Genomic DNA, 15,779 nt, shown 5'->3' on the forward strand with positions numbered 1-15,779 from the left:
GTGGTGAAGAAGGCGCAACAGCACCTCTTCAACCCCAGGAGGCTGAAGAAATTTGGCTTGTCACCCAAAAGCCTGACAAACGTTTTTACAGATGCACAATCGAGAGCATCCTGTCGGGCTGTATCACAGCCTGGTACGGCAACTGCACCGCCCTCAACTGCATGGCTCTCCAGAGGGTGGTGCGGTCTGCACAATGCATCACCGGGGGCAAACTACCTGCCCTACATGACACCTACAGCAAGTGATATCACAGGAAGGCCAAAAAGATCATGAAGGGCATTCTTCCACCCGAGCCACTGTCTGTTCACACTGCTACCATCTAGAAGGCGAGGTCAGTACAGGTGCATCAAAGCTGGGACCGAGAGATTGAGAAACAGCTTCTATCTCAAGGCCATCAGACTGCTAAACAGCAATCACTAACTCAGAGAGTCTGCTGCCTACATTGAGACCCAGTCGCTGGCCACTTTAATAAATGGATCACTAGTCACTTTATGCAATGCCACTCTAAATAATACCACTTTAATAATGTTTACAAGGCCACATATCTTACATCACATGTACATACTGTATTTTATACCATCCATTGCACCTTGCCTATGCCGCTCGGCCATCGCTCATCCATATACTTACATGTACATTTTCTCATTCCCCCTTTAGATTTGTGTGTATTAGGTCATTGTTGGGGAATTGTTAGATGACTTGTTAGATATAACTGCACTGTTGGAACTAGAAGCACAAGCATTTCGATACACTTGTATTAACATCTGCTAACCAGACTCCTGAACTCTAATCCCCGAACCCTAACCTCTGACCTCTCCTGCGCAGGCTCAAAACTACAGCCATGGTAGGCCCTGCAGAGTGTGAGTAGGCTGCGAGAAACATTTTTGCAAAATCAATGTTTTTTTTCCCTTTCAATCAGAACAAGTTAATAAGAAGATCAATATGCAATCTAGTCTGGTTTAGTCAAATCTGGTTTACATCAACATGGCCAGTTTAGACTAACTATTGGTCGGGTCCACTGTATGTAGTCTCTTATCTGACCTGCATGCCACAGACAGAGGGGCTTTAAGTCTGTAATTGTCTTTACCCCAGGGGTATGAAGCCTGTCCCCAAGCCAGCCCAGACATTCCTCCCCTCTCTGGACTGTCTCAATCTGCTACTGTTGTCCCCTACCTACCCCCACAGGGCATCGTGACATTCTAGACCAGTCCTCGAGTACCCCCAACAGCACACATTTTTATGTAGCACACCTGATTCAACTTGTCAACTAATCATCAAGCCCTCAAAGAGTTGAATCAGGTGAGTTTGTCCGGGGCGTCAACAAAAATGTCTGCCGTTGGAGGTACTTAAGGACTGGAGTTGGGAAACACTGCCCTGGGGGGCTGCAGACTGTAACAAATGAGTGTGAATGACTGACATGCTGGTGTGAGTCATCCAGGAGTCCAGTGCTGCAGACTCCCTACCGTCTCTTTACAGCCTCATATCTGGGGTGACCTGGACTGACTGTCCTCTCATCTATTCCCCAGACACCCCCTCAACACTGGGGGAAGGGAGGGACCGGTAAGCCCGGTGGAGACAGAGGGCCACTTCACAGTGTGAACAGCAGGGGCCTGGAAGTCCCTGAGTCTCTCTAGCAGAATTTCAGAGACTCTCTGTCTTACTTCAGAGATATCTCTCTCCATCTTTACTCTGTCTTTCCCCCTCTCTCTCTTCATCTCCTTCCCTCTCCCCATCCTAGCCTCTCTTCCGTTGTTCAGCATGTTGTGTCCTGCTCATATCTGTGTCACTCTGATCTACAGACATGCCACACACAAACATGGACATATTCTGACACTGTTACTGTTTGAGTCAAACCAATCCATTCAATTTACTTCAAGGAAGGAGAGAGAAGAAAAAAAAGTTGCTTGGTTTATCAGAGAAGTGAGTTATTTACCCATCTCTTCCTTCCTGTGTTTAGTCAAGGGGGATTACAGTGGGAGGGAATGCAGAGCAGATAGCTAATGGAGTTTACTCACTGTCAGGTGACCCAGGAATAAACCCCCCTCTCTCTCCCCCTGCACTGGACCCTGAGACAGTCTGAGATGGTCTGGGACGGCTGTGTTTACATACACCAGGCCTGACTGCACAGCCACCGCATGGCCCCAGCCCCAGAATAATGTACTATCTGTTTAATAGGGAGAGAGAGCCCTGTTTATAGAGAAGGCCCTTTTTAACTGGCTAATGGACTGTTGGGTCAGAGGTCAATATTAACCCATGTTACTTCCTGTTATCATTACCACTCTGCTCTGATGAGGATAGGTGCTCAACTCGCTGGACTCTCAGATCTACTTATCCAAAATTGACTCATTAGCCTGCTAAGCCTGGAACGGCCGTGATGCTTGCTCATTTTCCTCCGTGGAATCAGAGCAGCACTTTGTATGAAGACCTGTGGAAAATGTGCCCTCATTGAAGATAAAATCACATTTTTATTGTCATGTGCTTTGTAAACAACAGGTGTACACTAACAGTGAAATGTTTACTAACGGGCCCTTCCCAACAACGCAGAATACAAGAAATAAATCAATAATAATAATAATAGAAAAAATATATAGTAACACAAAGAATAAATACACCATGAGCAATAATAGCTTGGTTATATATACTGCGTACCTCTAGAGCAGGTTTTCATCACGGATCTCTCTGTATTTTGCTCCATTCATCTTTCCCTTGATCCTGACTAGTCTCCCAGTCCCTGCCGCTGAAAAAACATCCCCACAGCATGATGCTGCCCCCACCATGCTTCACCGTAGGGATGGTGCCAGTTTTTCTCCAGATGTGATGCTTGGCATTCAGGCCAAAGAGTTCAATCTTGGTTTCAACAGACCAGAGAATCTTGTTTCTCATGGTCTGAGAGTCTTTAGGTGCCTTTTGGCAAACTCCAAGCAGGCTGTCATGTGCCTTTTACTGAGGAGTGGCTTCCGTCTGGCCACTCTACCTAATAGGCCTAATTGGTGGAATGCTGCAGAGATGGTTGTCCTTCTGGAAGGTTCTCCCATCTACACAGAGGAACTCTGGAGCTCTGTCAGAGTGACCATCAGGTTCTTGGTCACCTCCCTGACCAAGGCCCTTCTCTCCCCCGATTGCTCAGTTTGGTCGGGCAGCCAGCTTTAGGAAGAGTCTTGGTGGTTCCAAACTTCTTCCATTTAAGAATGATGGAGGCCACTGTGTTCTTGGGGACCTTCAATGCTGCAGAGATTTTTGGTACCCATCCCCTGATCTGTGCCTCGACACAATCCTGTCTCAGAGCTCTACGGACAATTCCTTCGACCTCCTGTCTTGGTTTTTGCTCTGACACCGGTGGGACCTTATAAAGACAGGTGTGTGCCTTTCCAAATCATGTCCAATCAATTGAATTTACCACAGGTGGACTCCAATCAAGTTGTAGAGACATCTCAAGGATGGACAATGGAAACAGAATGCACCTGAGCTCAATTTTGAGTCTCATAGCAAAGGGTCTGAATACTTATGTAAATAAGGTATCTGTTTTTTTTTTCTCAATACATTTGTAAAAATCTCTAAAAACCTGTTTTCGCTTTGTGGGGTATTGTGTGTAGATTGCTGAGGATTGTTTTTTATTTTGTCCATTTTAGAATGAGGCTGTAACGTAACAAAATGTGGAAAAAGCAAAGGGGTCTGAGTACTTTCCGAAGGCCCTGTATGTCCTCAGCGGGGACTGTGAGTATGTAGCCCACATTGTCATCAGGGGCTCTCATCGGCAGCTCAGGGTCATTGTGCTCCAATCGTGAGAAAAGGGTGTTTAACTCATCCGGTATGGTGGCGTTGGTGACCGCGATGTGGCTGGTTTTCTTTTTATAATCCGTGATCGCTAGGAGCCTCTGCCACATATGTTTTGTGTCTGACCTGATGAATTCCTCCTCCACTTTGTCCCTATACTTCTGTTTCGCCATCTTGATCAATCTGCGTAGGTCGTATTAGTACTATTTAACTTCTCTAGGGTAGGGGGCAGTATTGGGAATTCTTTATGAAATATGCATATAATTAGTACATTTGGATAGAAGACACTCTGAAGTTTCTGAAACTGTTTGAATGATGTCTGTGAGTATAACATAACTCATATGGCAGGCAAAAACCTGAGAAAAAATCCAACGAGGAAGTGGGAAATCTGAGGCTTGTAGTTTTTTAACTCAGCCCCTATTGAATTTACAGTGGGATATTGGTTATGTTGCAATTCCTAAGGATTCCACTAGATGTCAACAGTCTTTAGAAACTTGTTTGATGCCTCTACTGTGAAGTGAGGCTGAATGGGAGGGGATTGAGTCAGGTGTCTGCCAGCAACCTCGACATCAGACTCGCGCTCCTGTGAGAGCGAGCTCTATTCCATTGCGTCTCTAGAGACAAAGGAATTCTCCAGTTGGAATATTATTGAAGATTTATGTTAAAAACATCCTAAAGATCGATTCTATAATTAGTTTGACAAGTTTCTATGGACCGTAATGGAACTTTTGGACATTTCGTCTGCAACTGGTGGACGTGCTTCGTGAGTGTGGATTTGTTTACCAAACGGGCTAACAAAAAGGATGTATTTGGACATAAATGATGGACATTATCGAACAAAATAAACATTTAATGTGGACCTGGGATGCCTGGGAGTGCATTCTGATGAACATCATCAAAGGTAAGTGAATATTTATAATGCTATTTCTGACTAATGTTGACTCCAACATGGCGGATATCAATTTGGCTTGATTTTGTCGTCTGAACGCTGTACTCAGATTATTGCATGGTTTGCTTTTTCTGTAAAGTTTTTAAAAAATCTGACACAGCGGTTGCATTAAGGAGATGTTTATCTAAAGTTCCATGTATAATAGTCGTATCTTTATCAAATGTTTATTATGAGTATTTCTGTAATTTGATGTGGCTCTCTGCAAAAATCACTGCATGTTTTGGAACTACTGAACATAACGCTCCAATGTAAACTCAGATTTTTGGATATAAATATGAACTTTACAGAACAAAACATACATGTATTGTGTAACATGAAGTCCTATGAGTGTCATCTGATGAAGATCATCAAAGGTTAGTGATTCATTTGATCTATATTTCTGCTTTTTGTGACTCCTCTCTTTGGCTGGAAAAATTGCTGGGTTTTTCTGTGAGTTGGTGGTGACCTAACATAATCATTTGTGGTGCTTTCGCTGTAAAGCATTTTCAGACACTGTGGCTGGTTTAAAGAGAATTTTATCTTTAAAATGGTGTAAAATACATGTATGTTTGTTTTAAAAAATTTTACGCCCTGCAGTTTCACTGGCAGTTGACAGGTGAGACGCTACCGTCCCACGTACCCTAGAGAGGTTAACCATACTATTGTCCCCAGTAACTCTCTCTCTCAGTTTTTCTACAAGGCTGCTATCGATCCACAGATTGTGATTTGGTTAAGTTTTGAAAGACACTGTCAGCATCACATCCATGCATTTTTTTTATGAATCAGGTGACTGAGTCTGCAAATTCATTGATGCCATCTTCAGATGCGATCGGGACATATTCCAGTCCACATGATCAAAACAGTCTTGGAGCATGAATTCTGATTGGTCTGACCAATACTTTACAGAACTCAACACCGGAACTTCCCTTGAGTTTTTGTTTGTTGGCAGGGAGAAGCAAGAAGGAGTCATGGTCGGATTTGCCGAAAGGGCCTTATACCCGTAAAAAGTTAGGCCTAATTGGGTGTGATCGGGATCGGTGTGTATAGTGTACATGCAGTACCTGCAGCAGCAGTCTCTCGAAAGCCAGGCAGGTGTCCCAGCGTGGCAGGGTGGGGTGGCGGAGGGTCTGGGCGGTGGCCAGGCCCAGCTGGAGCACCCCACAGTGACTCTCTAGAGCCCCCCCAGCTACTTTTAAACAGCTGCACGTAGGAACACAGCTGCTCCGGGGTTACACGGCCTGAAAGGGGGACAACAACATAGACATCAGACATGAGGAAATTATATGAATTTCCTATTTATACAGTGGTTCCTCCTTTAACAATTGCGAGCTTATGCCGCGGGATTCAGAGGTAATTTGTGGTTTAGTACGGTACCTTGCGTCACCACTTCACTGCTCCAGACCAGCGCAAGGGGGAGTTAGAGCACTGATTATGCTTTTGGGTCCTACTGTGTCTCTAACTGACAATGAATTGGCGACATGAACCTAAAAAGAAACTGATAATTGTGCACGACTTCAGTATTACTTATTACTTACTTATTTTTAATTTCACCTTTATTTAACCAGGTAGGCCTGTTGAGAACAAGTTCTCATTTACAACTGCGACCTGGCCAAGATAAAGCAAAGCAGTGCGACACATACAACAACACAGAGTTACACATAAACGAACGTACAGTCAATAACACAAGAGAAAAATCTATGTACAGTGTGTGCAAATATAGAAGGGTAGGGAGGTAAGTCAATAAATTGGCCATAGAGGAGAAATAAATACAATTTGGCATTAACACTGGAGTAATAGATGTGCAGATGATGATGTGCAAGTAGAGAAACTGGGATGCAAAAGAGAAAGAGGATAAATAACAATATGGGGATGAGGTAGTTGGGTGTGCTATTTACAGATTGGCTGTGTAGAGGTACAGTGATCGGTAAGCTGCTCTGACAGCTGTATTTAAAGTTAGAGAGGGAGATATAAGACTCCAGCTTCAGTGATTTTTGGCAGCAGAGAACTGGAAGGAAAGGCGGCCAAATTAAGTGTTGGCTTTGGGGATGACAAGCGAAATATACAGTGCCTTGCGAAAGTATTCGGCCCCCTTGAACTTTGCGACCTTTTGCCACATTTCAGGCTTCAAACATAAAGATATAAAACTGTATTTTTTTGTGAAGAATCAACAACAAGTGGGACACAATCATGAAGTGGAACGACATTTATTGGATATTTCAAACTTTTTTAACAAATCAAAAACTGAAAAATTGGGCGTGCAAAATTATTCAGCCCCTTTACTTTCAGTGCAGCAAACTCTCTCCAGAAGTTCAGTGAGGATCTCTGAATGATCCAATGTTGACCTAAATGACTAATGATGATAAATACAATCCACCTGTGTGTAATCAAGTCTCCGTATAAATGCACCTGCACTGTGATAGTCTCAGAGGTCCGTTAAAAGCGCAGAGAGCATCATGAACAACAAGGAACACACCAGGCAGGTCCGAGATACTGTTGTGAAGAAGTTTAAAGCCGGATTTGGATACAAAACGATTTCCCAAGCTTTAAACATCCCAAGGAGCACTGTGCAAGTGATAATATTGAAATGGAAGGAGTATCAGACCACTGCAAATCTACCAAGACCTGGCCGTCCCTCTAAACTTTCAGCTCATACAAGGAGAAGACTGATCAGAGATGCAGCCAAGAGGCCCATGATCACTCTGGATGAACTGCAGAGATCTACAGCTGAGGTGGGAGACTCTGTCCATAGGACAACAATCAGTCGTATATTGCACAAATCTGGCCTTTATGGAAGAGTGGCAAGAAGAAAGCCATTTCTTAAAGATATCCATAAAAAGTGTCGTTTAAAGTTTGCCACAAGCCACCTGGGAGACACACCAAACATGTGGAAGAAGGTGCTCTGGTCAGATGAAACCAAAATTGAACTTTTTGGCAACAATGCAATACGTTTTGTTTGGCGTAAAAGCAACACAGCTCATCACCCTGAACACACCATCATCCCCACTGTCAAACATGGTGGTGGCAGCATCATGGTTTGGGCCTGCTTTTCTTCAGCAGGGACAGGGAAGATGGTTAAAATTGATGGGAAGATGGATGGAGCCAAATACAGGACCATTCTGGAAGAAAACCTGATGGAGTCTGCAAAAGACCGGAGACTGGGACGGAGATTTGTCTTCCAACAAGACAATGATCCAAAACATAAAGCAAAATCTACAATGGAATGGTTCAAAAATAAACATATCCAGGTGTTAGAATGGCCAAGTCAAAGTCCAGACCTGAATCCAATCGAGAATCTGTGGAAAGAACTGAAAACTGCTGTTCACAAATGCTCTCCATCCAACCTCACTGAGCTCGAGCTGTTTTGCAAGGAGGAATGGGAAAAAATTTCAGTCTCTCGACGTGCAAAACTGATAGAGACATACCCCAAGCGACTTACAGCTGTAATCGCAGCAAAAGGTGGCGCTACAAAGTATTAACTTAAGGGGGCTGAATAATTTTGCACGCCCAATTATTCAGTTTTTGATTTGTTAAAAAAGTTTGAAATATCCAATAAATGTCGTTACACTTCATGATTGTGTCCCACTTGTTGTTGATTCTTCACAAAAAAATACAGTTTTATATCTTTATGTTTGAAGCCTGAAATGTGGCAAAAGGTCGCGAAGTTCAAGGGGGGAGAATTCTTTTGCAAGGCACTGTACCTGCTGGAGAGCGTGCTATGGGTGGGTGTTGCTATGGTGACCAGTGAGCTGAGATAAGGCGGTGCTTTACCTAGCAAAGACTTATATATGACCTGGAGACAGTGTGTTTGGCGACAAATACGTAGTGAGGGCCAATCAAAGAGAGCATGCAGGTCGCAGTGGTGGATAGTATATGGGGCTTTGGTGACAAAACGGATGGCACTGTGATAGACTACATCCAGTTTGATGAGTAGAGTTTTGGAGACTATTTTGTAAATGACATCGCCGAAGTCAAGGATCGGTAGGACAGTCAGTTTTACGAGGGTATGTTTGGCAGCATGAGTGAAGGAGGCTTTGTTGCGAAATAGGAAGCCAATTCTATATTTAATTTTGGATTGGAGATGCTTAATGTGAGTCTGGAAGGAGAGTTTACAGTCTAACAAGACACCTAGGTATTTGTAGTTGTCCACATCTTCTAAGTCAGAACCGTCCAGAGTAGTGATGCTAGTCGGGAAGGCGGGTGCAGGGAACAAATCAGTTGAAGAGCATGCATTTAGTTTTACTAGCATTTAAAAGCAGTTGGAGGCCACGGAAGGAGTGTTGTATGGCATTGAAGCTCGTTTGGAGGTTTGTTAACACAGTTTCTTAAGAAGGGCCAGATGTATACAGAATGGTGTAGTCTGCGTAGAGGTGGATCAGAGAATCACCAGCAGCAAGAGCGACATCATTGAAGTATACAGAGAAAAGAGTCGCCCGAGAATTTAACCCTGTGGCACCCCCATAGAGACTGCCAGAGGTCCAGACAACAGGCCCTCAGATTTGACACACTGAACTCTATCTGAGAAGTAGTTGGTGAACCAGGCGACACAGTCATTTGAGAAACCAAGGCTACTGAGTCTGCCGATAAGAAAGCGGTGATTGACAGAGTCGAAAGCCGATGAAGACGGCTGCACAGTATTGTCTCTTATCGATGGCGGTTATGATATCGTTTAGGACCTTGAGCGTGGCTGAGGTGCACCCATGACCAGCTCGGAAACCAGATTGAACAGTGGAGAAGGTATGGTGGGATTCGAAATGGTCGGGGTGATCTGTTTGTTAACTTGGCTTTCGAAGATTTTAGCAAGGCAGGGCAGGATGGATATTGGTCTATACAGTTTGGGTCTAGAGTTTCTCCTCCTTTGAAGGAAGAGGGGGATGACCAAGGCATCTTTCCAATCTTTGGGGATCTCAGACAATAGAAAAGAGAGGTTGAACAGGAGAGTAATAGGGGTTACAACAATTTCGGGTGGATCATTTTAGAAAGAGAGGGTCCAGATTGTCTAGTCCAGCTGATTTGTAGGGATCCAGATTTTGCAGCTCTTTCAGAACATCAGCTGTCTGGATTTGGGTGAAGGAGAAGCAGGGGGCTTGGGCAAGTTGATGCAGGGGGTGCTGAGCTGTTGGCCGGGGTATGGGTAGCCAGGTGGAAAGCATGGCCCGCCGTAGAAAAATGCTTATTGAAATGATCGATTATCGTAGATTTATCGGTAGTGACACTTTATCGGTGGTGACACTAACCGATCGCTGCAGCTGTACATAGTCCATCTCTAAATAGCCCACCCAACCTACCTATCCCCATATTGTTTTTATTTACTTTGCTGCTCTTTTGCACACCAGTATCACTACTTACATGCCATCATCTGCTCATCTATCACTCCAGTATTAATCTGCTAAATTGTAATTTTTTTGCTACTATGGCCTATTTATTGGCTACCTCCTCATGCCATTTGCACACACTGTAAACAGACTTTCTTTTTTTCTATTGTGTTATTGACTGTACGCTTGTTTATTCCATGTGTAACTCTATATTGTTGTTTCTGTCACACTGCTTTGCTTTATCTTGGCCAGGTCGCAGTTGTAAATGAGAACTTGTTCTCAACTAGCTTACCTAGTTAAATAAAGGTGAAATAAAATAAAGAAAAATGTACAAGGACAGCCTACTCCTTCCGTTGGGAATTGAACCCCGGTCTCCCACGTGCCCTGCCCGTAAATAGCCCAGTGCTGTACTCCCGACCGTCCATTCCATCCTAACGGAAACCCAGAGGGTTTTTTATTTTTCTTGGAATAGAAACACCATACTATTAATCAAATTAATTAAGCAAGTACCAGTCATATGTTTGGACACACCCACTCATTGCAGGGTTTTTCCTTTATTTTGACTATTTTCTACATTGTAGAATAATAGTGAAGACATCACAACTATGAAATAACACATACGGAATCAGTTAAGAACAAATTCTTATTTACAAGGATAGCCTAGTCCTTCGTCCTCTTCGGGGAATTGAACCCCGGTCTCCCGCATGTCCGCATTCTCTAGTACAGCCATTATTGAAGGCTACCAAATGCTTCTCAAAGATGCCCTCTGGTGGTCAAACTAGCCCTAACTAGCATTAATGGTTGGCACGTTGCCAACCACTGGAATGCTAGTAAAACTAACGTGCCATAGAATTCTGCGGCCCATGCAAGCTGCGCCGCAGTACGCTGCAACTTTTAAAAGGAGGAACCACTGTATATTCATAGTCCTTAAATGAACCAATTGATCAAACAAACGATCACATGGTATGCTATGGTTCAGTGCATACACACTAGAATACTCATACTAGTCTGCCTGGGGTGGCAGCCTGTTAAGGTAAAGTTAGCTGAACTAATAGATGATAGTCACTTAACAGACCCACCCACCCACTGACAGACAACCACTTTTCCTAATATCCTGATGGGAACAACACTGTATGGAATCAGAGATCCAGACTCCACAGGTAGAGGAGAGAAGCTTGGAGGAGATGTGCTGTGAGAACCTCAGCCATAATCATGTATTGGGTATGCTGCATACTCTGTGCAAGTGTGCATCTGTAACTTGAAGTGGTGTTGTTAAAGTGTGAGAGTCTATGTTTATGTACACCATAGTGTGTGATGGAATGTGTGTCTGTGAGAATGTGAGTGCGTGCACAACTGATAAGGTCCTGTAAGGCTGTCTCAGAGTGTGACTGTGAATCAGAGGTTGTCTCTGATTATTTGCAGAGCTGTCAGAGTGAAGCAGGGTTAGTGCTCCCACCAAGACCCACCTCTCCTCCACGGAGGATCCACAGAGACACAGGAGGAATGGGGGGGGGGGGGGGGGGGGACAGGGCGACCCCAGGGCTAGCGGCGAGAGTAGAGGGGTACACATGAACTCCTCATAAAGCCCAATTCTTCATGTTGAAATTCAGAGCCATGAACAGATGAGGGAGTATTTCCTGTTGGACTACATGGCCAATGTTTTCTTTAGTGCGGCCAAAAACATGACTGGAGGAGAAACAGACAGGAGGGATGAAAAATTAGACAACTTTCCAGAATGTAAAATATAAATGAATGGAGTCATGTCAAGTACAGATGTAACGACTTGACTTTGTTGATATTACACCAATGAGTTCCACCATAAGATGTAACATCTAACCCATTTTGAACATAGTGTGTCTGAGCTACCTACTTCTGGGTGCTTCTTCTAAATCCGTAGATACCAACCCTTAGTCTGTGTGATTAACAGGGGCTGAGCTAGAGTGGTGTTTGTGTGACAAGGGCGGATCCCGAAAGGGCCCGGACCAGGTCTTTATTTTTTTTAAATAAAAATGTCTGAAGAGTTTGAGCTACACATTATTAAAAGCCATCCATGAAAAGCTGAGACTCTCACAAACATGTAATGTTTTGCTATATGATGCCCACAAGCTACACAAGAGTTGTAAGGGGTTCTTCTACATATAATATCATAGGAAATCCCACAGGCTGCGTTTCTGTATAGAATTTTGTGACATCTGCTGATGCTGGCTTGATAAATAAATGTGATTGATTGATTGACTCTATTAAGCTCACATAGCTGCTGTCACAATCTCCAAACTCTACACAGTTGTCACTGGCTAGTTGGATATTCATCAAACAATTTCTGAACTTAATACGAGTTCAGTTTTATCAGGTTTTTGCTTTGTGGGACCTTACATTTTTTATTGATGATTGTCAATAAAACTCATGAATGCAACTGTTTATATCAAATTGTTTTGTGTTCCACTTGTAGCCCTGGTTGTCCTAAAAAGAAAAGGGCCTCACACTCCACTGTGAGGCTAAATATAGGGGCTGGATAAATGAAAGTCAGACAAATGAAAAGGTCATTTTTGCTTGGGTCTCAGGACTGAGGGGTAAATGCTGGAATGGATGATAAAATGTGTTCAGTTTTCGGCAAGACCGGTTAGAATGGCAGCATGAACCTAACAAAGGACTCCTATTCCCAGAAAGCATCCTAGTCTGGTGCTGAGTAAAGTTGACAGCACTAAAGACGGTTGAAACTCAGCCTGCTGGGTAATGTGGTCTCCTCACCTTCCTAAATCAACCTACGTGCTGTGCTCTCTGTGTGGCACCAACGGGCAGAATGGAAGATATGTGTACAAAAGCGAATCAGGTTACCTTTCCAACATTAAAACAGAATGGAGGAATGGACCCGGGTCCAGGAATATCCAGACAGTGAAAAGCCAAATTGTGAACAGCACCGAACCGTGGCAGTAAAAAAAGCCTGGCAGTATACTCAAACATCATTTAGCCTGATGTGCCAACCATAACTCAGCCCAGAAGCGGGGAGGAGAACCACAGCCAGGGCCAAACATAATTTAGCCCTAGAATAGGCCTGGGAGCGCAAGATACTGAGGGACAACCATAATCTAACCCGGGGGTGGAGACACAGTGTGAGAGGAAGTACAAGCCAGTGAAAAAAACAGAAAATGAGAGAGGCACACAATGAGTTTGAGGATCAACCATGAGTCAACCCCTGAACAATGCTACAAGGCCAAGGGCCAAACATTATTAACCCTGAAACTGAACCAGAAGGATGACTTGCATTTTTGGTGGAGTGTGTGGGTGACTCAGGGGCTTAGAAGTTCTGGCTGTTTGAACATGAAGCTTTCCAGTGGTTTGCCTCACTCACAGTCCAGGGTCGTAACTCACGGTGCTGCCTGGAGCAGAGGAAGGAGCAGGGGCTTTTATTTATGGACATATCACTGGGCCTGCTCCCAGACTGTACAGTAGAGTACAGCACACACAACACACTCAGTCACATCGCCGCACCTGTGTGTGTGTGTGTATAAATGAGTAAAGCAGCAAGAGAGAGATTATGTCGCTGCATACAGCATGTCTTATGTTCAGAATATATGTGTAGCCTAGTCCTTTTTCTCCTGTTACTAATGTGCGAGGTGTGTGTTGTGATTCTTCTTTTTGATGCATTGGTTTGGCTGCAAATGTGTGAGTGTGTGTACGTGTACAATCGAGTATCTGCCATAGTCAACTATTTCTGCAAAGTGAAAAATTCCACAATACACTGGGGGAATTAGGCCATATGCTACAGAGCCAGCACAGGTCCTGTCAACACTTTTCTCTTCTACTGCAACACACACACACACACACAAACCAACGCTGTCAAAATGACTCAGGGTTAAAACACCCAAAAAACAACACTGAACACCCTCAGACTGACACATGAACACACGACTTATGCCATGCCATTTTTTATTAATATGATATCTGAGTGAGAGTTACTAACAAAATCAAATGGGGACCCCCTGGAGGTTGTGGCCCCTGGGCAGGTACCCATCATGCCCATCAGTAATACTGCATTTCTATACTATTTAAAAACTCTCAAATGCTACAGTGCCTTCAAAAAGTATTCATACATATATATACAGTGGGGAGAATAAGTATTTGATAACCTGCAAAATTGGCAGTGTTTCCTACTTACAAAGCATGTAATTCTTTTTTTTTTTTTATCCTGAAAATCACATTGTATGATTTTTAAGTCATTAATTTGCATTAAGGTTGTTCTGAGTGGAACCTGTCCAGTTAAACCGCTGTATGGTCTTGGCCACTGTGCTGCAGCTCAGTTTCAGGGTCTTGGCAATCTTCTTATAGCCCAGGCCATCTTTATGTAGAGCAACTATTATTTTGTGCAGAGTTCTTTGCCATGAGGTGCCATGTTGAACATCCAGTGACCAGTCAGTATGAGGGAGTGTGAGAGCGATGACACCAAATTTAACACACCTGCTCCCCATTCACACCTGAGACCTTGTAACACTAACGAGTCACATGACACCGGGGAAGGAAAATGGCTAATTGGGCCCAATTTGGACATTTAGACATTAATGGCTGTATGTCGAGTAATTTTGAGGGGACAGCAAATTTACAAGCTGTACACTCACTACTTTACATTGTAGCAAAGTGTCATATCTTCAGTGTTGTCACATGAAAAGATATACTCAAATATTTACAAAAATGTGAGGGGTGTACTCACTTTGTGATATACTGTATACACACATTATATATATATATATATACATATACAGCCTGACCTGCTGAGGAGTGACAGACTCCATCCTAGCTGGAGGGGTGCTCTCATCTTATCTACCAACATAGACAGGGCTCTAACTCCTCTAGCTCCACAATGAAATAGGGTGCAGGCCAGGCAGCAGACAGCCTGCCGGCATAGTGGAGTCTGCCACTAGCACAGTCAGTGTAGTCAGCTCAGCTATCACCATTGAGACCGTGTCTGTGCCTCGACCTAGGTTGGGCAAAACTAAACATGGCGGTGTTCGCCTTAGCAATCTCACTAGGATAAAGACCACCTCCATTCCTGTCATTATTGAAAGAGATCATGATACCTCACATCTCAAAATAGGGCTACTTAATGTTAGATCCCTTACTTCAAAGGCAATTATAGTCAATGAACTAATCACTGATCATAATCTTGATGTGATTGGCCTGACTGAAACATGGCTTAAGCCTAATGAATTTACTGTGTTAAATGAGGCCTCACCTCCTGGCTACACTAGTGACCATATCCCCCGTGCATCCCGCAAAGGCGGAGGTGTTGCTAACATTTACGATAGCAAATTTCAATTTACACAACAACAAAAAAATGACGTTTTCGTCTTTTGAGCTTCTAGTCATGAAATCTATGCAGCCTACTCAATCACTTTTTATAGCTACTGTTTACAGGCCTCCTGGGCCCTATACAGCGTTCCTCATTGAGTTCCCTGAATTCCTATCGGACCTTGTAGTCATAGCAGATAATATTCTAATCTTTGGTGACTTCAATATTCACATGGAAAAGTCCACAGACCCACTCCAAAAGGCTTTCGGAGCCATCATCGACTCAGTGGGTTTTGTCCAACATGTCTCTGGACCCACTCACTGTCACAGTCATACGCTGGACCTAGTTTTGTCCCATGGAATAAATGTTGTGGATCTGAATGTTTTTCCTCAAAATCCTGGACTATCGGACCACCATTTTATTACGTTTGCAATTGCAACAAATAATCTGCTCAGACCCCAACCAAGGAACATCAAAAGTT

At 43.6% G+C, this 15,779-nt stretch overlaps 1 protein-coding gene across 1 annotated transcript in view; it reads right to left on the bottom strand.

The window, feature by feature from the left end:
* LOC109897193 (sec1 family domain-containing protein 2-like) overlaps positions 1-15,779 on the bottom strand; it is a 78,700-nt gene that overhangs the window by 33,926 nt on the left and 28,995 nt on the right. Inside the window, exon 4 of the mRNA XM_031833513.1 lies at positions 5,764-5,940. Coding sequence (XP_031689373.1) covers positions 5,764-5,940 — 177 coding nt within the window. The remainder of the gene's footprint in view (positions 1-5,763; positions 5,941-15,779) is intronic.

The sequence above is a fragment of the Oncorhynchus kisutch genome, linkage group LG10 (genome assembly GCF_002021735.2).
Source record: "Oncorhynchus kisutch isolate 150728-3 linkage group LG10, Okis_V2, whole genome shotgun sequence".
NCBI lineage: Eukaryota > Metazoa > Chordata > Actinopteri > Salmoniformes > Salmonidae > Oncorhynchus > Oncorhynchus kisutch.